We start from the raw sequence: 22,962 nt of genomic DNA on the forward strand, positions 1-22,962 counted from the left end.
GCTTTGCGGACTGTGGCCACCGGGCAAGGTTTCCTTTTCCGGGGGTTTTAGGAAGCCCGTTTTGAGGCCCTGTTCCCCATCCCCGTGCGAGAAGGAAGAGCAACGGGAGGAGAGGAGGGCCGGCTAACGCGTGAGCGCTCCGCGGAGCCAAACGTGCCGCTGGGGCAGGCAGCGCGGTCCGGGGAAGCATCTCCACGTGCCCTGCGCCCGAGGCCGCTGCTGCTGCTGCTGCTGCTGCTTCGACTGCTTCACGTTCGGCCCGGGCACAGCTTTAACTGCGGGGAAAGATAAACAAGCGTCTTGCAGAAAGCGCCTGCGATGAGCCAAGCCTGGTAGCGGCTGGAGCAATGAACCTTTCCGAAGGCTCCTTGAAGGCAGAGCATTTACGAGCTGCTTTACTGGCGACGCTTGCCGCTTATTGTGTAAAAACTATAGTTTTGCAGCGCAGGCGCGGGAAGGGCAGTGAGGTCTCCAGCCGAGTCCTGTTGCAAGAGCCCGAGTCCGTTCCCCGCTCAGAAACGTGAGTTTGGAGCAACTCAGCGTTTGCCCCTCAGCGGTGGGTTAAGGAAGCCGTGTGCATTTTCCTTTTGGGTATCTCCTGGGTCTGAAGAGTTGCATTAAAGTCGCTGGCACCACGTGCACTGCGGGAACACGCTACGCCGAGAGCGGCAGCAACCCGAGCAGCGAGGAGCTCCGTGTCCTGCAGCCGGTTCTGAGCTGGGTTCCCTGCAAAATGGCTTTATGTAACTTTTTTTGGATGATATCTTGTGCATAAATAGCAAGAAAACTTTACGGGCCCGATCATGGCTTCGATTTCTCTCCCTGGGTGCTGGGTGGCTGCGGTCAGCTCCCACGGGGTCCTGCGCTTCCCGGGACGTGCTGCGCTCCGGCACGCGCCTACGCGGGACTGAATTTACTGGGAAGCTGGAGCAGCTTCTCAGTAGGTGCAGCTGGGTCTGGGGAATTTGGGAAGCGGAAAGTAGACGCAGGAAACGGTTATTCAGAGGCTTTCCTGCACGGCAGCCGGTGCTTCTCGTGTCTCCGGAGGCGGCTGGGGACGAGCCCGGTGAGGGGGTGGCCCCGGGGGGAAACGGGGTGACGGCCACCGCCGGTGCGTGGACCCGCTGCTGCTCGTCCGCACCTGGGGGCTCGGTACCAGCCCTTAGCAGCATCCTTAATGCACACACACTTAAATCACCCCGTCTTCTGGGCCCTGCTACGGTGAGAAAGGTGGCCGACCGGTGACAGATTTCTCCGGGCATTTAAAGACAAAACTGGCCCGTTTTTTTTCGTTGCTTTGGGTTTTTTCTCTCTATGAAGTTCATCTCCCGGGGGCTGCAGGCGGTGGGCTCGAGCTGCTGCTGGGCGTCCCGGCGAGGGGGCCGCAGGCCGGGCCGGAGCGGCGGACGAGGACGGGGCACCGCGCTCTCCCCGCGGGGCAGAGAGGGAAGTGGAGCGGGGACGGAAAACGTCTGAGCTCAGAGGTTTAGTCACTGTTTAACATGAAGAAATCGATTGCGGGGTGTATCCTAGAAACTATTTTTGAACGGTGGGACTCGAACGGACACCGGCCTCTCTTGCTGAGCTTAAAATGGGTCGATCGGACCCAATAGCGACAGATAGGAGAAATGGAGGAAAGCGAGAGGGGAGACGTGCCCAGGGCCAGCAGCTCCGGCGGCCCCGGGGGCGAAGCAGGAGAACGGGCGCCTAATGCAGGCGTTTGGCCATTTTTTTTCTCCCCAGTTTTAATTAGATTATACAAGAGATGTGACATTGAGTAGGAAAAAAGTGTTTTCAGAATATTTTCAGTCTCCGGGTGTGCTCCGGTGCCCCTTCGCCTGCTCTTTGCCGCAGCTATGTGCAGGCTCGAGCCGCCCGGGTGCCGAGGAGGAGCCGCCGGCCGGTGCCGCTTTGGGGCATCCGAAGCTGCGGCGGATGGTGGAGGAGCTTCCCGGCTCCCCGGTGGCTCCTGCGCTGCCTCTGCCGCGCGGAAACGCCGTGGGAAAGGGCAGCGTGTGCCTGCCCGGGAAAAACCCCTTTACAGCAACGCAGCTGAAAAGGGCAGAAAAGAAAGGCCCTCTCCGTCCGGCTTTCGTGTTTTTTTTTTGCTGCTGTTTCGACCAAAGTGGCTGGAGAGCTGTAATTAAAGACTCGGTGGCTCTAATTGGAATCGGTTTAAACTCGAGGTCAAAATCCCTCCTGGCGCTTCCTCTTCCTAATAACCGTCGACGAAAATCAAACAAACCCAACTGGCTCCAGCCGCTGATCTGCAGCAAGCAAAGGTCGGCGGTGTGATACGCGAGTGGGGCACCCGCGGGTGCTGCACCGCGCCGGCAGGCGCAGCCCAGGCAGCCCGGGACAGCCACGCACACCGGGGCTGCCGCTCCCTGTGCAACGCCTATTTTCCTTGATCCGGTGGAGAAACCGAGGCCCCGATGGGTTGAAGAAAGGGTTTTGCAGGCGGCGTCGATTTGGGGCTGCTCTGCCTGCAGGAAAGGGGCAGCGGGTGCGTGGGGCAGCGGGGGTCCTGGCTGCAGCGTTGTTTGGGGCTGCTGCACCCTCCTCTGCGCCGTGCGCTCAGGGGCTGCACGCCGGGCGACGCCGGGCAGCACCGCGGGGCCGGAGCAGCACGTGCAAAATGCAAAATGCAAAAAAAAAACCCCAAAAAAGCCCTTGCGTTGTGGCCAGCTGAAAGGGGACAACCCGCGGGAGCAGCCGTCCCCCGGCGTGGGGTATGGGGCTCGCTCGCACGAGGAGGTGCCTGAGTTATTGCTCTTATTGCACAGGGACCAGCTGAACTGCCACAAAATCCTCCCTGCTGAAACGTGGCATCGCCAGAACGTGCCCCTCTGCGCGGGAGTCAGGTTTATGGCGAAATTAAGGACGTTCGTGGGTCGCAGCGAGGAGAAGCGCGACTGCCAGCAGCGCCCTGCAGCCCGGGGGCACGGGGAGGGCTGCCAGCGGGAGCGGGGTCCGTAACCCCAGTCAAAGCCTGACCCCAACTTTGCGAATGGCTGGGGAGCCACCGGTGCCCAGAAGAGCTGAAGGTCGATTTAAGTCTGCAGGTGCAATTAATGATGCAAAGGATAACGCAAATCTCAGCTTTGACGAGGGGATGTTGTAAAACCCCCAGACGAAGTGGGAATTGAGAGCACCGAAACACCTGCAGATTAAAACATAAAGGACACGTGAAACGGGACATTGGCTGCAGCAAGTGTTTCAGGAGCAGCCGAGTGAGCATTAACAAAGTGCAGAGAAGACACTACATGCAGGGAGAGAGAGGAAATAAAAGAGACATATGCAAGCTAAGGACCGAGGACGTTCACCAGCAGAGTCCGAAATGGAGAGATCTGCGTGCTGCCATATCAATGAAAGGTTAAAAATCCCCAAAGACGGTTGCAGTGCACATGTGCTTTTTAACTGAACGAAGCTGAGTGCAGAAGCAGGAATACAGGGTTGCTGGGAAGCTGCAGGACTTTCCTGGGAAGCCCTCGGTCGTCGGATGCCTGCAGTAAGCCCAGGCCCGGTGCCGGCCGTCAACGATTTTGCTATTAATCTCCAGGAGCGCCTGCGTTTCTGGGCCCCCGCGACAACAGCGGGGTTTAGGCCAGGGCAACGAGGGGCTGCAGTGGGAGCCGGCCCTCAGCTGCCCGCCCGCTCGCGTCGGCGGCTGGGATCTCCTGTGGCCAAAGCTTTGGCGCGAACTGGGTACCGGTCATCCATCAAACTGGTGTTTGGCTGCAGAAGCAGGGCGAGGACCGGGCGAAGGGGCTGCGGAGCCCGAAAGACTCGATCTCCTGTGATCGCGTCACTCTGCCCAAGACGTGTTTGCGTGGATGCGGGACTCGACGGCGACCAAAGGGCTATTCCAACCCTTCCCTCCTAAAATATATGTCCTGAAGTTCGGCACAAGCCAAGGAAGAGATGCCATCAAAACTTCTGGCTTTTCTGGAGACGCAATACCCCCGTTAACAACCGCTCTGTTTATGTCCCTGCTAATCGAAGTAAATTGCTTTCTGCAACCAAACTGGGAAGTTCCCTTTCCGATCGTGATGGCTCAGCTCACCCTTTCCAGCTCTTAGTCTGCTTTTAGTCTTCTCCCTTTAACTAATTCCACGCGCTGGGCTGGGGTCCGTGAGCCCGCGAACGCTTCTGTCGCTTCCTACGGCGCCCGCGCGACGGGGACCGGAGGGGTTTGCTTGCATTTCGTTCATCCTTTCCCTCCCCCAGCCCGTGCTCCCCGGTGCCTCACGGAGGCAGGATTCGGGTGATTTTGAGACTGGCTCCGCTCCCAGCGGGACGTCCCCGACGGCGGGGGGGGGGCAAGGCTTGTTGTACCCGCACAGGGCTCCCGCCCGGCCCCGGCGCGGTGGCCGTCTGCATCGTTACTGCTTCACTAATTGCCTGGGTGAAACGACCGCGCTGCAGCACCTGCCTGTGCTGCAGCCCTGCGGCTGCACATCCTGCGGCTGCGCAGTGCCTATATATATAAAAATATATATGTATGTATACATATACATATATATATACACACATGTGCATATACACATAATATATAAATTAAAAGTATATAAATATATATATATAATTTTTATATATATCATTGCATTTTTCTTATGCATAGCACTTCAACGCAGGCTCGTTTCTCTCTCCAGGAAAGCACGGCCCCCCCCGAGCCCCCTCCGCAGTGGCAGCCCGCGGTGCTGCTCCGTGCCGGCTCTCCCCGGCAGCGCAGTTCCCCCACACGAAACCAGTTACGGCGGCACAGCGGGAGCTGGGCCTTCCTCCCGCGCGCCCGGGGCCGCGGCTCCCTCGCTGCCTGCCCGGGGAAGGGACGTTTCCGCGTCCCCAAGGCTGGCATCGCTCCTGAGCCCTCATGGCTGGGCGCTCGCTGTGGTTATTTTATTTTATTTTATTTTTTTTGCGATGAGTATTTTCCTCCATCGGCTCGCGGCGTGTGAATCGGGGCCGGGCCAGGGAACTTTTTAAAAAAAAGTTATAAAACTCCCCGGATCACGGGCAGAGGGGACTGAGCCGCGAGGGAACGGCCCGGACGCGCGGCAGCTTTCGTGCAGCCAGCGAAGCGAATCGCTGAAACGCCCGGCGTGGGCTTCCCGGGAGCCCTGGCCCTGCCAGCCCGCCCCGTTCCCGGGATTTTCTTTCTCTTTTTTGATGGCACAAGGCCTAGTAAAACAAGTGGAAATGTTTTTCCATTCCTGCTGCTGGTTCTGCTCTCTTGCAGCTGCTTGGCGCAGCCCGAGCTCGCAGAGGTTACGTTTGCGGGGCGATATCGATTTCTCAGAGAGCTTTTCCCATTTCCGTGCGGATCTGTTGTGCAGATACGGATCACAGCTTTAAACTTTCCTTGCCCGATCTCAAATGCCCCCAGGGCCACGAGTGAGCAAGAAGCCAACGAGTGCCCATAGGCAGCTCTGGGGTCTCCTGATGGGTGAGCGAGCTGGATATCCCTTTTTTCCCCCTAAATATCCGATGTGCATCAGCACTGCTCGTGATGCATGAGCAAAGTGGATTTCCCCCCCCCATAAATCCCCGGTGCACATCGGTGCTGTTTGCAGGGGGGAGCGCGGCCGCGTGAATCTGCACATCAGAGCCCAAAGCACCGCTGCGCGCGGGGGCCGGCGGGGCGAGAACCTCTGCCACCACCACGCGCCAGCTCAGCGCCAGCTCGCAGCCCTGCACCGTTTTTAGGTGGGCGTTTTTTTATACTTCTTTTTTTTTCCATGAATGGTTGACTTTCGTTCTGATGCTTTAATGCAATTTCTTCCCACAGTCAGTGAAGGGCTTTAGAAGTTAATATAAAGCAGCATTACATTTTTGTGTGTTTTGGGTTGTTTGTCTCAGCTTTTATTAGGCTTGTTGTGCAAATCATCACGCAAAAATGCAAAAGGAAAAAAAAAAACCTGTGTGTTGGTACTGGGGACCAAACCCAAGACCTGGCAGTACCCAACACCGGGGATTATTCTGTGTTTTTTGGGGAAATTAGGTGCTGCACGAGGAGCCCGCCCGGCCCTCTGCACGGAAGGGCTTCGACGCGGCAGCCAGGAGCCCGAGCAGCTCCCGGGGGACGCACATGGGTTTTTTTGGCCAAGTCGCATAAATCTGGGGGTTAGAAAGAGCAGTGCTGGGCAGGGCGGCCGCGGCCTTCGTGCTGGTGCAGGGTAGCCTTTGAGCATTTCGAGGAAGAATTGGTGTTTATCGTAAAAAGTTGCGATTGCTTATGGGCCTTCAGCAGCGTGAAGAAGAAAGGAGGAGCACGGGGGGTTGGCGGAAGGGCTAAAGCTACCTGTGCTGCTGCTCTACCTGCTTTTAGCAGGAATCGAGTTTAAACGTGGGTCCCTGACATCATTTCTGCCGAGGTTTGCTTGCAGGGAGCAGGCGGAGCGACGCCTTTTTGGAAAGCAGGGTTTTTAGCGAGGCTGCATGAAGGTTGGACATCGCCGGCTCAGAGACCTCGGTGTCCGTGAGCCTTTTCCTCTCTTCCTCCGGGAGAAAGCGACCTCCCTCCCGGCAGGGACATGGTAAATGTCCCCAGGCTTCCTCTCCCGGTGCGTGGTGCAGAAGCATGGCCTGGCCCGGGAGCCCCGGGGCTCGTGGCCGTGGGCAGGGAAGGAGACTCGGTGCGACGGCGAGTGGGCTGCTCTAGCCTGCCAACGCTGCGATTCCTTCTGCGTTACAAAAAACTGCCGGTTTTGAGCGTGTGCAGATTTCCACGAATCACCTAGGCGCTTTAGCTATAGCAAAGCTAATCTGCAAACGCTGCTTTCTTAAACCTGGTATCAGCTCAGCCCGTCGTCGTCTGAGCGTGCAGGAATTTTGTCTCGGGGTGGTTTGGAGCGCACATTTCTTTCATTCCTTTTTTTTTTCCTTGCGGACACATTCTTGGTCCGGCAACGGATGGGAAGGAAACGTGAGCCGCGGCGCGGCGGGGAATGTCTTGCTGCAGGACATGTCCTCGACTGGTTAGTTCTTGTCCAGGTGCTGCCCCTGAACGGAAAGGGAAGAGGAAAAATGTGAGCAATCCCGCTACCCTACCGGCTGTGCGAGAACGGGAAAGTCAGAGATCGACTGTTCTCAGTCGAGGGACTCTTTTTTTCTTGAGAAGAAAGGAGGATTTCAAGTGCCAGGGAAAGAGGGGTTCACCAGGCATTTTTTTTTTTTATCTGTTCACACAAAGTTGGTACTGGAAGTCTCTAAATATATAAATGTGTTTAGCCAGGGTTTTATTTGCAGCTTGGATGAGACGTTCAAGTCTGGACCTGGTTTGAGTGAATCTGAGTGGCTTCCCCTGAAACCATCGGAAAGTCTCTGTTCTGCAAGGCCTTGACTTAAAAAAAAAAAAAAAGAGGGGAAAAAGAAAAAAAAAAAGAAGAAAGCATGAGAGTCTTACCAGTTTGAGCCTCGTTTCAGTTTGTGTATTCTGGATTTTCAGCATCTGTCCTGCCGGGCGGGCCGGCAGCTATCCCCAAAATGACCCAGGAATCCGGAGGTCCCAAATTCAGTCAAAAAAATCTATCCAAGAAACAAACCCTCATTTGCTGAGGGCGGAAAGGAAGGAGGCGGCGAGAGGAATCGTTTGTTAATTATGAAGACGGAGCTTGTGCAAAGACGTCCTGCCCAAAGCGCCTTGCCCTTCCTCGAGGCGCCGGGAGCCCTCGGCCAGGCTGGGGCCCACGCCTCCATCCACCCGCTCGTCAGATTTGGTCTCCTGCTCTGGAAAATAATATATATATATATAAAAAAATATGCATATATATCTCTATCTCCTTGCTTCCTGGGGTGGGCTGCCCCTGCGTGCCCCCGGTGCGTGAGGACACCAGCACCTCGGTGGCTTCGGGGAGCCGATGGACCACGGCGGGTTCCCACAGCGTGGGAGAGGGGACAGGACGGTCCGGGTGACTCACAGACACCAGCGGCTTCGTGTGCGAGTTCCTCTGGGTTGCCGCTTGGCTGAGGACCGTCCCTCGGTGCTTCCCCCTCGGAGGTTTCCACGCAAGCAGCCCCGAATTTGGGCTCGCGGTGCCACCGCCCGTTAATCGCTCCCGCGCTACGTGAAGGGTAGAAGCACCGCGGCGGGTGCGAGCTGGGCTCCTAGGACGTCCCTCTGCCCTGGTGCCCTGGGCTTGGGCAGAGAGGTCCATCAGCCACGCCGGTCCCAGAGGACCTGCCCGCCAGGTCTTTGCGAGCCCTCGGAGGCTTGGTGGTTGTCCCAGCAGCGACGGAGATCCCTGATCTACTTAGAAATACTTCAAAGCCCGTCTCGGGTGGATGGGGCAGCGGGAGCTTTCCCGCGAGGCTGAGTAATCCCGCTCGCTTCAGACCTTCAGGCCCCCGATTACGCGAGCGAGGGATGTCGCCTCTTCAAGCAGAGTTCAAAAAGCCCAGGAATTTTTATAAATAGCTCACATCCTCCCGGTAACAACGGGCTGCTATTTATTGCCCGCTTCCCCCCAGACAGACAGGTCGGGGGATCTGGAAGCCGCACTTCCCGCGGAGCCCAGAGGAACCTGGGTTTTCGGGTTCCTACAATTGTTCGTGCCGGCGGGTTTCCGCTGCGGCTACGGCCTTCGGCCGGGCTGGCCCTGGTTAGGAAAAGCCGGTTGCATCACGGTGCAGCATCATCGCAAACGCACCTAGGGTTCTGCGGGACTCGGTTTCGTGATTTATTCATGAGAATTTCTCCCTGTATGAACTTGTATTTATTCCTCGTTGTAAGGGGAGAAAAATGCCAACGCAAGCTGCGGTGCTGCGAGGCAAATGGGCGAAAAACGGACCAGCAGCTTCTTAAAGCGCAAAGTCTCCCTTCCCCTGCCCGGGGGAACGGCAGATCTCTGTCTTTGGGGAGGTTTCTGTGATTTCAGCCCGGGAAACGACGGGCAGAGGACGGCCGGCTGCCTCGGATGTGCTCCCCGTCCCGGGGATGCCCCGAGGGTCCCTGCGCGGCCGGCGGTGACGACAGCCCGTCCGACGAGGACGGGAGCTTCGGAGCCTGCGGGGTCCCGACGCCCTGGACGTTTATTATTCTTCCCCTCCTTGCAGAGGCTGCTCCCCGCGGAAAAACATGTCATCCTCCCAGGCAAAACCCGCAGAGCTGCCATTAAGCAAAAAGCCCCACGCTTAACGCTTCCTTTAGTGCTTCATGGGAAGCCGTACCATCACCGTGTTTGTCGCCAAGGATGGATGCGATTTTTGCCCAAATTTGCTTGTTGCCGCACCCCCTCCCACAACTGGCAACACTGAAAAACCCCCACCAAGAAAAATCCCACCTTAAGAGTTATTTCCAATCCTTGGGAAAAATCTCAATGTCTGTCTTAAACACCTATTTTAACAAAATACTTTTGAAGGTGGTTTCAAAGCAAGCTTTTTATCGCATTTCTGAACCCTCCCGCCCGGGCTGCCTCCCGCGTGCAGAGCAGGGAACAGCGCATTTTGGGCTGCCTTCTGCCCCTATTTTCAGAACAACTGCTATAAACATTTGTTTGGATTTCTTTTCAGAAAAAACGCAGCAGCCATTTGTATATTTAACAATATATATTTATATATATATATTTTCTAGATCAGTACATTCATCAGTACTTGCTTTCTTCACAAACAGAAGAACTCTTACGATAGTAGACTTTCTAAAATAAATACTATTAAAATAGAGCTTCAAAATAAATACTCTATACAAAGAAAACCTTCTGTGGTGACTTTTCGGGGGGTGTGGCAGGGCCCAGAGCGGGGATGCTCGGCCGAGCCCGGGTGCCGGAGGAGGCAGGAGGTCCAAGTACCTTGAAAGGGGGACGCAGGAGCCGGGATTTGGGGAAAGGAGGGGAAGGGACGCTGAGCGGAGATGCTCCGCGCGCCAGCCCGGCGGGACCGGTGTCCTCAAAGAAGGCAGCAAAGGAGCAGTTACAGCTATGTACAACGCAAAGAGAAGCAGGCGGAGGCGGCGAGCCGGGGTTGCACAGCATGTGCGACTCGTTCCCCACCTGCCCCCTCCTCCGCGGTGCTGCCCCACGCCCGACACGAGGACGAGCTGGTGCCTGGGAGCAGGCGCAGCATCCCTTTTCCTAGGCTTTATACACAACCTAGCGAAGGTAATAAATATAAAAAGTTTTTTCTTAATTCCCCACGCAATAAATATCTACAATTAAACCTAACCGAAAACCAAGCCGCCCGGGTTAAATGAATTCGTAAAATGAGACATCCGAACCCCAGCCCGTCCGCTCCCCCGCCCTGCGCGGCCGCCGCGTTGCCGCCCGGCAAACGGGGCTCCTGGAAAGGCGACGCGGGCCCTGCCGGCTGCTTAGCTAATCGGGGATGACATTTCGCTGTCGCTGCTGTGCATTTACTGGGGAAATTTCCTCTAATTGAAAAAAAAAGAGAGCGAGAGCGAGACTAGCTCGGTGTTCAGCATGCAACAAGTACCTCCCTACTCACTAGCGCTGCGTGTTTGGGCAAAGGTTTTTATTTAGCACCTTGCAGCCGTGGAGAGAAGGGGCTGCTGCATCCGAAGGCAGCGCAGAGCTGGCCCCAGGGTGGGTGCACGGGCAAAGCCGACGGGATTCGGCTACGGAAAACCATGGGCAAACGCTTTCGATACGCTCCCTCCCCTCCCCGGCTTTCCCCAGGCTTTGCTGACACCAAAATAAACATGAAGAGCGTTCCCTACGCCTACAGAGACACACTTCTGTACAGAGGGGGCAAAAGTTGAGCAGCAGCAACAGAAATGGGGGGGTGGGAGGTACTTCAGCAACTGTCATTCTTCCCCAAGGTGGGAAAAAATTACCTTACTGTTCGACGAGCAAAGGGCTTGTTCCAGGAGCGGCGGTACTGGACTGATATCCCTATAAAAATATACCCACGTGGGCCCTGCACGTAGGTTTTCATGACTTCTTAACCCAGTTTGAGAGAAACGAACAGACTTTGAACGTCTGAACTTGGGGGGTGAGTTAAGATCCGCTTGTGCTCCAGCGTTTGCTGAGCGAGCAGGCGCCTGGGGACGTGAGACTTGAACGATGCTCTTTGGAGCAGCCTCGTCCTGTTGCTGTAAAGTCAGTATTTAGCAATGCACTGAATGAAACCTGATGCTACAGACGAGCTCCCTGGCAAAAGGACGTGACAACCGCGTGGACACAGTCTGCCTCCGTTCCTTGCAAGGAGGGAGCAGCCCTGCCTCAACTCGCTCGGGAAAGAAGAGTCCACATCAGCGTGGCCGGGTGGGGACAGAGAAGGCAACGTGCCTAAGAGCTAGGAGACCCTTAAACGAGTGACCCGTGGGCTTACTTCTGGTTCAAAATCTTGGAGGGATGAGGAAAACGCTTGGGAAACGTATCCTGCGTGTGCAATGGGCCCTTCTGATGGCGAGTGTGTGAGGGAGGAAGAGGAGGAGGAGGAGGAGGAGGGAGTTAACCCGTCACCTGCCACGAGCTGCTGGTAACACATCAGAGTTTTGAAAGAAAGCAAAAACCAGCCCCCCCGCCCCCAAAACGCGCCTCCGGGGCTGCTTCTGCAGCGGGCAGGGTCGCCGCCGGTGCTGCCTGCCTGCCGAGGGAGCGGCTCGCGGGCCGGGTGGTACGCGGGCACCGTGGGCAGCCGGCAAGCCGAAGCAGGAGCTTTTGCACAGCCGTTCTTCGTGACACACACAGGTTTTCAGCCTTCGCTCGCAGTTAGTAAGAATCCTCCTTTGGCCCCGTCTATTTAAGTTCTGATCGGTTCCAAAACCCTGAACAACCCAAAGTGCTTCGGTTGGTGGAAAGAGCTGCTGCCGCTGTCTCCGAAGGCAAAAGGCTGACGTTATCCTCAAACACAGGTTGCTAAAAACGCTGAACGCGGTGGCCCGCCTCGGAGGCCCCCTCCCCTGCCCGAGCCGTCAGAAGGGCTTCCCCGGCCGGCTGGCCTCGCCGTCCGGCAGCGCCTTGCAGACGACGCTGTTCGTGTTGCTGCACCTGCAGCCCGGCCGGCTCACGCGGTCGTAGCATCGCTGGGCCAGCTCGAGGCAGCCCGCGGCGGGCGGGTAGCAGAGCAGGCAGGGCAGCAGCAGCGAGAGGGCACCCATGAAGGACCAGCGGGCGCAGCGGTGGGCGCGGGCGCAGGAGCAGGGCTGGTCGGCGCACGTGCCTTCGTCGTCCTCGTTGGCGCAGTGGTAGAAGACGCCCCTGACGAGGCACATGCAGGTGCAGTAGCTGACCAGGGTCTGCGCGGAGCAGAGGCACTCCTGCTTGCACACCCAGCACGAGGGCAGCGGCCGCGGCAGGACGCACTCCTTGCACTTGCATTTCCCGCAGGCCTCGCACAGCAGAAAGTGCTTGTCCGGCTCCGGCGCCGCGGCTCCCTTCGGGTCCGGCGGCTTGCCGTTGACCGCCTTGGGCTGAACCCGCACGGCGCGCGGGGACGACTGCTCCGCCACGGCGGCCGGGGCCATGTGGTCCAGCAGCCTCTGCTCCGAGGAGGTGCTGCTGCCGCTGCTGATGGAGCTGGGGCGGCCGCTGAAGGAGATCCAGGGGTGGGTGACGTCCCGCTGGCAGCGCGCCGGCGGCTGGCTGCCCGGGCCCGGCCGCGAGGCCGTGGGGCTGTCGGCGTAGTCGTTCTCCGCGTGCGTCGTCTTCACCTGGTCGATGGGCAGGACGGTGAGCGGGTGCTGCAGCCGCCCGTAGGGGATGCGGCTGTCCGGGAAGGGCTGCACCATCACGGCGCTGGGGACCGCGGTGATGCTGTGGGCGATGCGGGGCTCCATCGACAGCGGGCCCGGCCACCGGCGCAAAGCGGGGTTTCAGGTGTCCTGGGGGGAGGAGAGGAGACAGAAAGGGGTGGGGGGGGGGAGAGAGCGTGCCGTTATTGAGCTAGTCTGCAACGCCAGTCCAAACGGGGCTCGGCGCGGAGCTGGTAGCACACGGAAAAATGAGCTAAACTCGCATCGAGCAGAGCCAGAGCGCTTGCTCACGTGTAAAGCTCTTTGCTCTCCCTGCCTTGGCCTTGCACGGCTCCTCCGGTCCCGGTCCTGGTCCCGGGACACGGCTCCCGCGCGCTCCCGCGGCCTCGCGCATCCCTGCAGCCGTGGAGGCACAGCTCAGGTGCTCCCGACCGCCGGCTTCGTCAGCAAACCACCTGCAATGACTTAGGCACCGCTCGGGGCTTTTCCCCAGCTGAGCCGGGTCTCCGGCAGAGCTGGTGCAGATGGGTGGGGGCTGAGCTCAGCCTTGCTGCCCCGAGCCAGCCTTTCTGGGAAGGGTCAGTGTCTGCAAGGCAGTGCCCGGCTCTCGGCTGCCCTGCGGGAAGGGGAAGCTCTTGCCGAGCCGCTTGCGAGGCTGCGGGTCCCGCTTGCTTCACGGGCCCTCGGGAAGGCAATGCCTCGCCTCCCCGCGTAATCCTCCTTGCAGCCCCGCGCAGACTAATCCTCGGTTGAAGGGCTGCTTGCCGGCGAGGCTGGCCGCGGGGTCTGATTTCATGGCAGGAGTGCAATTTGTGCTGGAGCGGATCCAGGGATTCAGCAGCGGCGCAGGACGAGAAACCACAGGAAGTAACTAAACTTAAATCAAAGAACGGAAACGACTCGGTTCAAATTTAGAAAGTGCACATTGTTTTCTGCTAGATGTGCCATTTCCTCCCGGGGTGACCTTTATTCATAAATAATATAACGCTGGAGATCGGCCTGAAGAAGCGGTGAGTAACGCTCCGGAGCAAGTTGCAGGAGGGGAAAAGCTGCTGGTATCGAAAGGAAATCGCGAGCTGCTGAAGGCATTTCGGGTTGTTTGTTTCCAGACAAACAAATTAATCTTTTCCAAAGCGTGAAAGATTTTAATATTACAGCGGTCTGAAAAGCCCCGGGGTAGGGGGGGAAGTCAGGAAAAAGCTGCACGAGCCCACAACCGTCGCGGGAGGAGTGGGTGTGCGAGGGTGAACGTGTGCGCTGTACCTGCAAACGCGTGTCCTGCTGCCAATTAAAGTTCACAGGTTTAACACAACCGTACGAAAACTGGGGCATGAATTAAGTACGACATTTTTGGCAGGAGAGCAAGAAGTGCGTTTTACCCCCGTTTTAGCTGCTGCTTCGGTGGGTCTCTTGCCATCTGGGTCTGACCCGCTGCCGGCCCCGCTGAGCCGGGGGGCTGGTGGTGGGACCTGCGCCCGGCTCGCCTGCGTCCGCTGCGTGAAACCAGCAGCGAAAAATGTGTTATTTCTCAGTAATGGTGGTGATACTTCTTGCACCGTAGTCTTTATGCCGTTGCTCTTCTCCAGTTGGAATTTGCTGCTGGGTCATCTCAACCATCCACCCAGAATTTCTTATTTCATTTTTCATAGCTCATTGACATCCTGACTCTAGAAACAAGGGCGGTTTTAAAGTGTATTTTCTAATTATTTCAAAAATAAAAATAAGCAAGGATTCTCACAGCTATGGGGCATGCAGAGGGGGGAAAATGATTCTTTTTTTGTGCGTAGAATCCAGTGTCACGGTATAAAAAAGCCTTACTGCAAAATCAGAGTCTAGCAAAGCACTCGGTTGCGTATCAGCTGGATGTTGTGCTTGCAGGAAGAGTTAGATTTCACAGGATTTTTTTTTTTTTGAAGGCGAGCGATGCAGCTGTTTGGGCCGGAGCCAGGGCGGCCGGCGGAGCTGGTGGGGGACGGGAGGCAGCCGGAGGAAATGGTGGCACGCGTAGCAATGTCACCGGCCCGGTGCCAGCGCCTCTGCCGCGCTGCCGGTGCCGCTTTGTCACCTCGTCCTGGTTTTGAAGCCACCTCCAGCACGTGGCTCGGTGTCTCGGCCTGAGTTTGGTCTCGCTCGTTACCGGTCTCTGCAGGTTCCCCCCGTCACGGTGGGTTTACCGGAGCCGCAGAGCATCACTCATTTGAAGGTGCCCCGCGCGCCGGCATCCGTGATGCAGGAAGCTGCCGGTCGCAGAGCCTGCGGTGGTCCAGGGCGCGCGGTGATGTCGCGCGGCACTTGCGGCACCGGCTTAATTTGTACAAGGGCTATAGCCACAGGTAGCAAATGCTTTACTCTTAAAAACACCTGACCACAAAAACTTAAGCCCACGGACACCACCATATGCAGGTAGACACTAAAAGATGGCTTAACTGCGATCACGCTGATCAGGATTTCAGTTAATTATCACAGAAAAGATTAACCCTGGACTAAATTCCATGCTTTAGGATAGTTAAGGTTGAAAATTATTCACTCTCTTTTTTTCTTAGCAGTAGTGTTTCAGATCAGTTTAGTAACAGGTAAACCGGTCCCGCAAAGCAGGAGGGATGGAAGCACGGACACGTGAAGCCTCTTCTCCCAATTCCTGCCGAAATGAGCTCGGCGAGGGGCTGAGGCAGGAGCAGACCCCACGGACATCCGGGCACAGGACGGACTTGGGTGAAACGGCCGGTGTTGGTGCTGGGGTACATTCGGACCCTCCACTTCTGCCCTTCCTCCTCACTCCTGAGCAGACGGTTTCCTTCGCTGCTCTTACCAAACACATCGAAGCGTGCTTAAGCAAGGTAAATTTATGATGCTTATGGAATCGTCCAAGGAATACGACTGCTTTGCTGCCGCTGGCCTTGTCGCCAAGAGCTTCAGCGGTGCACGACGATTGCTGCTGACAGATCCGGGTCAGGTATCCCCAGTGCTCCTCTGCTGAAACGCGGAGTGCTCCGGCTGGCCCTTGTCCTGCCGGGAGGCTCTTCCCCCCCTTGGGATCTGCCTGGATGAGAGCAATGGTGGTGGTCTACGGTGTGCTTGCTCCTGTCTTTGTGTCTGTGTGCTTTCACCGGCACGTGCCTCGAGCATGTCTTTCTCTGAGCTGTTTCTGCTTTAAGCTTTACGTCTGCAGCCCGTGAGAAGAAAGATCTCGGATTCGGTGGCAGGCGCCAGGCGCTGCTGCCGGCAGCCTTGGGCAGGCCAAGCTCTTGGAAATACGTGATGTAGCAAAGGGAACTAGGTGCCTGCTGTGTTTGCGCGGCAGAAGAGAAGAGACGGGTATTCCCGCTCCTATGGCAGAAAGTCAGGAGTCAGCTCAGGACTGGGGTTAAGGACTTCTTCTGGGTCAGAAGCAGGTCAAGAAGTCTGACTTCTCCCTTGAGTCCTTGCAGGCTGAAGTCTGCCTGTGCGAGTGTGTCCACGGACCCTGATGACTTAGCTGGAAGACCCCCAACGGCGTCAGAAGTTGACCTTCTTTGGTCAGCGTGTTCCCCGGGCAGGGGAGGGAGAAATGCAGCTGTGACCAGCCTGAAACTGTTCCAGGATGACGGGAACAATACAAGCAAGTCATCTTCCGAAACCTTGGCAGCTCACAAGGATATATAAGGATACGCTCGCCTTTCCCCCTCCTTTTCTTTCCTGCCTTTACGCAGCAGGTCTGGGGCTGGCGGCTGGAGCCACCGGGGCTGACCGGGGACGGGGGAGTCACCAGGGCCGAGCTGCAAACGTCCAGCCCCCCGGGAGCGTTCCTGCTCTTCGGGCTGCTGCGACAAGGCAGGGCTGAACGTCGCGGTGCCGGTGCCGCGATCTGCACGGATCTGCACCGTCTAGCGATGTCGGCCAGGTACCGCTCGCAGCCGCCGAGTTAAGTGCTCAAACCAAGCAGGTTTAATGTAACAGGATGCACCGTTTGGAGAAAATTGTAGATTAAAAAAATAAAAAGAAAAATAGGAAAAAAAAAACATTTTACAAGATGTTTGAGCACTGTGATTTTGCAAAAGTCACATAACTTTGCGTCGTGCCTTTGTAATCCATTGCCAAGGCACTAATCCAGTCTGACTGTAACTCACGTTTTTATTCTGAGTCCAAAAAATGCCACATAATACTTGTAAATTAAGTTAGTTAATCTTTGATCATCAGTAATTACATACATATTATTGCATTAACCTAGGTGCAAACTCACTGGATGCAACTCTACAGAAAACTTTCTGGAAGCAGGCAATTGGAAGGAAAACTCATGCGCATGCTCTAATATTGGGCTTTATTCACTCCTTAGAGGTAGGTGAAACGATGAAGTTCCTTTCAAAGCAAAACCGTCAACAAACGCCTGTGTAGAGAAAACTTTCCCCATCCCTGTTCCCCATGCAGGGACTAACAGTCTCCATCTCACGTGGTTGGTCACCACACACAAATTCGGAGTCAAAATATGCTCCCTTGCAGGCAGTTAATGTGGTGTTCAGCAATCAAGTTCTCAAACGTGCTGCAGTTCTCGTTTCATCTCCTCATCTAGGTTTTGCCAATCTAAAAAGATTACTGTACTAGGCAACTGGAAACCCCAAAGCTTTGGGAAGCCAGTTGTTGGCTACAGTGTTTTGGTATTATTTTACACTCCAAAGTTCTGTAGTATTCTTTAGTCATATGAAAATAAAAGTGATTTTACAGTTTTAATAGGATTTTGGACTTGCCTACAAAATTTTATAGAAAACTATATATTGTAGGCAATTCTGTGAGAAAGTCATACGAACCCCCCGGAAAGCTCATGCTCATTAACCGCTTTAGAACAGTTTCTCCCGTTGAAACTAATAAGGCTCTATTATTTTTATTTTCAAAGTCGAGTTGGATAATTTGTCTTCTAATCATTGAAAAGCAAAATGGAACTAGAATTAAATGCTTAACCAAGTGCAGACATATATAATGTTTATGACTGTATTAATTACTTATTAGTTAATAGCTCTGAGATGTTCTTTCTCGTGTGTTTAACAACGCTAGGTGTGCACCGTAACAGCGGGATGGTGAAAATGAGAGCTGGGCCGTGCAGAACGAGGCGCTGCGTGGGAGCAAAGCCAAGCTGGGAGAGCACTAGCGCGGTTTGGGACACCTGCAACGCCCGTGGTCCCCGGAGGTGACAGATACCGCACTCTCGTGGTCCATCTCCCATCGCCCAGGACCACGTGCGAAGTGGCACAGTTTGCCCAAGCCACTTCTGAGCGATGCAGAAGGTTTCAGGACGCGGCGTAGAAATGCAGACGGCTGAGTTCGCTCTCAGCTGCTGGGGAAAGGGCGAATCCCCGGCTGCTGCTCGGGGCCCTGGCTAATGCAGAGACCACCCGTGTGATCGAGGAAGCAGCGTGGCCAACTACAACTCTTCTGATACTGTGTGAGCAGCAAGTGCCAGATCAGTGGCCACTTTACCTCTTTTAATGAATTTTAGTCCTAATAACGCTGCCTGCGTCGGCAGGGCAGCCTGTCCCTACGCCGCTCCCGTGGAGCAGCTCCTCGCCTCACCCCACCAAGGCTTCTCCTGCGACTGCTCAGATAAGTCACTGCTGCTTACTGCAGCATGTTTCGTGGCGCAGCTCGTGCCCCTCGTTTTGAGCCTGGCAACACGTCCCGTAACTTCAGGGCGCTGCTGAGCACGCAGCATCCGCAGGGCTCGCGCGCTGCTCCGGACCTCTGGCTGCGAGGCGTTGGCGCGGGATGCAGAGCAACGGCATTAGCAGAGCCTCCTTCCCTCGCAGGCTTCGTGAAGAGGGGATGGAGAAATTACCGCGGGGAAACGGAAGGCCAAATCCCGCCTGGAGCCCGTGGGAGCTGCACGCTCCGTGCTGGGCGCGTGTTAACGCCTGGACGACTGACCTAGGGCTTCACCGTGGCTCAGCACCGGCGAGGAGCAGAGACCAGAGATCCCTGAATCCTGTCACCTAACAGCTCCATCATGCTTCCCCTGGGTCGCTATGATAATGTCAGACCTTTTATTAGCCACAAAAAAGCTGAAATACTTCCTCTAGAAGAGAGCAATCACCTAATGAAGCTTGCAGTGTTTGTAGTAATAGTTGCAGTAAAGGTACTGTAGAGGCTCTGGTTTTCTTTACTGCATGGGACACGTGAATTTCTGAGACAGCAGGACAAAAATCAAAGGAGAAATGTTTTCTTTCTAGAAAAGTCTGAAAGTAAAAAGAAAAAACCTATCATAAGGGAAAACAATGTACTTTACATCTGAAGTCAAGGGAGGCCATATACTCCAAGACCTGTGTGTGTCAACACCTCTCAGAATTGATGGTAATCCATATTGAATAGTCGCCCCTCTAATTTAGCATTATTTTTAGAAGGATCATGACTGTATTCTCTTTTCTACGGTGGTTTGGTTATACGATCTAGAAAAGCTTATCCAGAAGGAGCTCCTCGGAGCTGCCTCCGGCGCTTTTGGACAAGTGTGGGAATGCTGCCGTTCTGGCCTTGGCACAGCGCTGAAGGCCAAGAGCCATCAGCAACGGAGAGCTCATCTCCGCAGCTACTTGGAGAGGAGTGAAATGCTTGGGATGTGAATGGAAAATGAAGCCAGGGTGTCCGGTGTAAGAGCTATCCTTGCTATCAAAAAGCACTTGCAAAGGGAAGATTTATAGGGCTTAATAGAACATCTGCACAAAATGGTGCAGGAGAGTGAGCAGGCACCTGGCGAGTAGCCTGGGAAATGGTCCGGATGGTGAGTGCTGCTCCCTTCCTCCGGGAGAGACCATTTCGGAGCAAACGAGAGGGTCAATACAGACCTCGCTTCCCCCAAATCTCAGCAGAGGAGCAGCTGGCCGCTGCCCGAGCCGATGCTGCCATTGCCGTGTCACCCCGTGGCATTAAGGATGCTCCTCTCTGGGCAGCCCAAACACGACAAGTGACAGGCTGCTGCTGACGGAAGTGAGAAGCTTCAATGAGGGAAGACTACACTAAAGTGAGAAGAAACCTTTAGGAAGCATGTGTTTTAAATGTGTGATTAAGAATAGCATATAATGTTGGAGCTCGTCAAGACTAAGTTAAGCTTTCTGAATTTTGAGTTAAGCTGTAAATTCTTTAAAAGAGGGAAAACAAAGCTCTTTCTTTTTCATAAAGTATTTATTAATATCGACAGACTATTGATATTAATTCTTTTTGTTCCTCCCCTTAACAGCTTTATACCTCTAAAGACAGCTAGAATTTTCACTAACAGTAATAAGGGGAAAAAATTAGAAAGCTTATTAGGAGAAACCTGCCCTTTTTCAAATGAGACATTAAGTTCTTGCCAGAGCTTGGAAATTCGGAAGCGGGGAAGTGAGACCTGGAGACTTCCAAGAAGCTGTCTCTGTCCAGCTAAAGTCTGTTCCTGTGGTGTAAGTGAATAAAGCACATTTTGGCCCATGAACATTTGGATCTCTAGGGACTCAAATTTCTTAGTTGAGGCTTTTTATTGGATAAGTACATTTGTTCGAAGGCCAGAAAACTCAACTCAAATACAATCTATTCAGCTAGTTGTACAAAATGCTGACCATATCAGAGGGATTTTATATTAAGTGAAGGAAACACATTATAGTGGATTTGCAAAGAATAAACAACTAAATACTTGTGCAATGATTTGCCTATAAAAAGGCAGTTGTAAGTAGTGGGCAGAATTCATGAAATTGTAATAGTAATACAATTAATGATTTTTTTTTTTTTTGCTTTTATGGTTAATATTTGGAAAACTATCAAAACTGTGAATTAATTACTACTATAGTGATGAAATAACTCTGAATTTTATTTCACTAAAGACTGATAACATGGTTTTGGGCAGGGGGTGCTTTTTGAGATGTAGCATTTCCCAGTATGATATGGGAATTAGTCATGATACCATGAAAGCAGCTTTTGTTTTGCTGTTTCAGGAGAAGAGCAAATCATTTCTCCCCTCCACATACCTCACAGAGAAGTTGAAAAGGACTGCAGCATTCAGAAATCATCCTTTTAATTTCATAATACCAGTATAGAGCCCCTTCTAGCAGCAGAAACACAGTAGCCCATGGAAAATGGCACATTTATCAATGAGACATCCCCAGTGGGGTTCCAATAACGGAGAACAACCCCTCCTCCTGCTATCATTCATTTTTACATGGAGAAGGGGGAAGCTAGTCATCAAGATCATTGTGATTCAGTGCACAAATTGTAGCTTTATTCTTTAACCCAAAATAAAGAGAGACGAGGGAACAGTTAATATTGAGAAAAGTGGGTTTCACTTTACCTAATTGAACAGCAATTTCTGAGCTGATTTTTGACGTATTGTATCCTTAATACGGTTTGGAAGAAAGATAGTAGCTCAAGAAGTTTTAAAGAATCTAGAACGTACATTTTCTACTCTGGATAACTCTGGTGTTTTCCCCCCTCTCTCTCTTTTAGCCTTTAAGGAAAAAGTTGGGTGCAATAAAAGGTTTGAATCAAGAAATCAGACCTATCTTTTGATCATTTGAGGAGAAAGAGTTGAAGCCTTTTCCTCCTATGATTAATGCTGATATTCATTTGCACAATGTCTGCACTTCCAATCCTGCTTTCCTCCTGGACCTCTGTGCCTTGTATACGTCCCTCTCTGCTTTTTCCATTCCCCCTCTGATAATGAATTTTCAGAACATGTCGTCTCTAGGTTGTCTTTCTCCTGTGACGCCAGGACTGGTACCAGAAAACAAAATCCTAGCTTGTCTTTGCTACGCAGTTGGTAAAGAAGAGCAGCCAAGACAGGTTTTTCTCCACATATATAACATTTCATATACCTTTTATAAAATGATTCTATTCACACATTTTTATGACTTATCTAACCTTTAAAATACATAATCCATCCACATTTAAAACCAAAGCAACCAAGTGTACAGCAAGACAGAGAGCAGAACAGCGATGGAGGAAGGCAAAAAGAAAAAAAAAAAAGGACAGTTGCATGAAATAAAATGCTGAAGAGCAAAGGTCAGGCAGGAAAGATCTGACACTCCAGTGGTTGATCTCTGAAGTGTCCTATTATGGAGACAGCTCAGAACTACTTGACACTGGAAGCCACAGGGCTTTGGAAAAGAGAGGAAATACGTATGACCAGTTTTCATATTCTAAAGTAAGAAATATCCAGTTCTTATTTGTCAGTCCAGGTGACCATATATCTATGCTCCTTTTGGGAGAAGGAAGAAGGAATGAGGGAAAAGACACCCCATCAACAGAAAGAGGAGCCTTATTCTGTTATAAAAACCCTGCAAATAATCCTGACGCAAGTATGGTAAGACCTGCCTGCCATATATGTACACCAAATGCAGATGTTAATGCAAAAACATAGAAAGGAGGTATAATAAGAGTCACAGAAAAACAAATGCCAATTCTGCAGGAAACAGAATCTTTCTTTTCTTGAGAATGAAAAGTCTCCTTTATATAGTGAAGCACCAGGCAGCTATCTACTATATATAATTATAGATAATTGTTGTTACAAAAGTCATAGTCAGAAATATGCTTGTGATCAGTGATCTTTAAGGGAACAGATAAATGCATCTAGAAATAGTGCAAGATTTTGCCTTGGGAACAGGCTTTATTTTTTCCACTTAAATACATTTATCATTTGCTCACAAATACAGATCTCGTACTTACTTTAAATAATTCAGCTAAGACCATCTCTCAATAGGCGAGTTAATCCTAAATCCGAGACAGACGAGGGGGGCTGGACCTGCAAAAATCCTGGCACGAAACCCCTCGGAGCTGAGGGAAGGGACCTGCGAGCGCGGCGCTGCGCTGTCAGCAGCAGCCGCTTCCCCCGCTCCGCCGCGATGTTGCAACAACCGCTGCCTGGGAAAATGGCTATTTTATGAATGGGAGGGCAGCCACCCTCTCTGCGCATGCGCGTCCGCCCGACTCTATGAATGGGTGGGCACCGAGGCGCCAAGGCGCATGCTCCGCTCTCTTTTATGAATGGGGGGCTGGAGAGGAACTTGTTGCAAGTTGCGGAGAACGGATACGGCTCTCGCTTTCTTTTTTTTTATGAATGGAGGGCAGGCAGCAGCCGCTGCGCATGCACCGCGCCCCCCGCCCGGGGCTGAAGGTAAAGGCGGTTGCAGACGGGGTGGGGGGCGTCTGGGAGGCGGGGGGGCTCCTGCCCCCCCCCCCCCCCCCCCCCCCCGCTTCCCTTCCCCTCCGCCGCAGCCGTCCTGGCGCTGGCGGCGCCGCCCCGCTGTCCCCGGCCGCCGCCTCGGGCTCCGCGCAGAGCCGGGTCGCGGGCGGGCGGCTCGCAGGAGAGCTGCGCTGCGGGGCCGCTC

The 22,962-nt window shown here is 53.9% G+C and overlaps 1 protein-coding gene and 1 long non-coding RNA gene across 4 annotated transcripts; one reads left to right on the forward strand and one right to left on the reverse strand.

The window, feature by feature from the left end:
• Positions 1-9,540: 9,540 nt before the first annotated feature.
• On the reverse strand, positions 9,541-22,503 carry SPRY4 (sprouty RTK signaling antagonist 4). Its single transcript, XM_026118313.2, has 2 exons — positions 22,301-22,503; positions 9,541-12,781 (listed from the first exon to the last, which is right to left on the reverse strand). Exon 2 carries the CDS (start codon positions 12,734-12,736, stop codon positions 11,873-11,875), a length of 864 nt encoding a protein of 287 aa, XP_025974098.1. The 5' UTR covers positions 12,737-12,781; positions 22,301-22,503; the 3' UTR covers positions 9,541-11,872.
• On the forward strand, positions 13,447-20,078 carry LOC112994137 (uncharacterized). Of its 3 annotated transcripts, none has more exons than XR_010391796.1 (3): positions 13,449-16,532; positions 16,860-16,966; positions 17,678-20,078. It is a non-coding gene; the product is annotated as an uncharacterized LOC112994137 (long non-coding RNA). The 3 variants fall into 3 exon arrangements; XR_003261870.2 differs by having other exon boundaries at positions 13,454-13,662; XR_010391795.1 differs by having other exon boundaries at positions 13,447-16,966.
• Positions 22,504-22,962: the final 459 nt, after the last annotated feature.

Source organism: Dromaius novaehollandiae, chromosome 15, assembly GCF_036370855.1.
Source record: "Dromaius novaehollandiae isolate bDroNov1 chromosome 15, bDroNov1.hap1, whole genome shotgun sequence".
NCBI classification, from domain to species: Eukaryota; Metazoa; Chordata; class Aves; order Casuariiformes; family Dromaiidae; genus Dromaius; species Dromaius novaehollandiae.

Coding starts and splice junctions, on each gene's coding strand:
- SPRY4 (XM_026118313.2), bottom strand. CDS start 12,736: ATGGAGCCCCGCATCGCCCACAGCATCACCGCGGTCCCCAGCGCCGTG.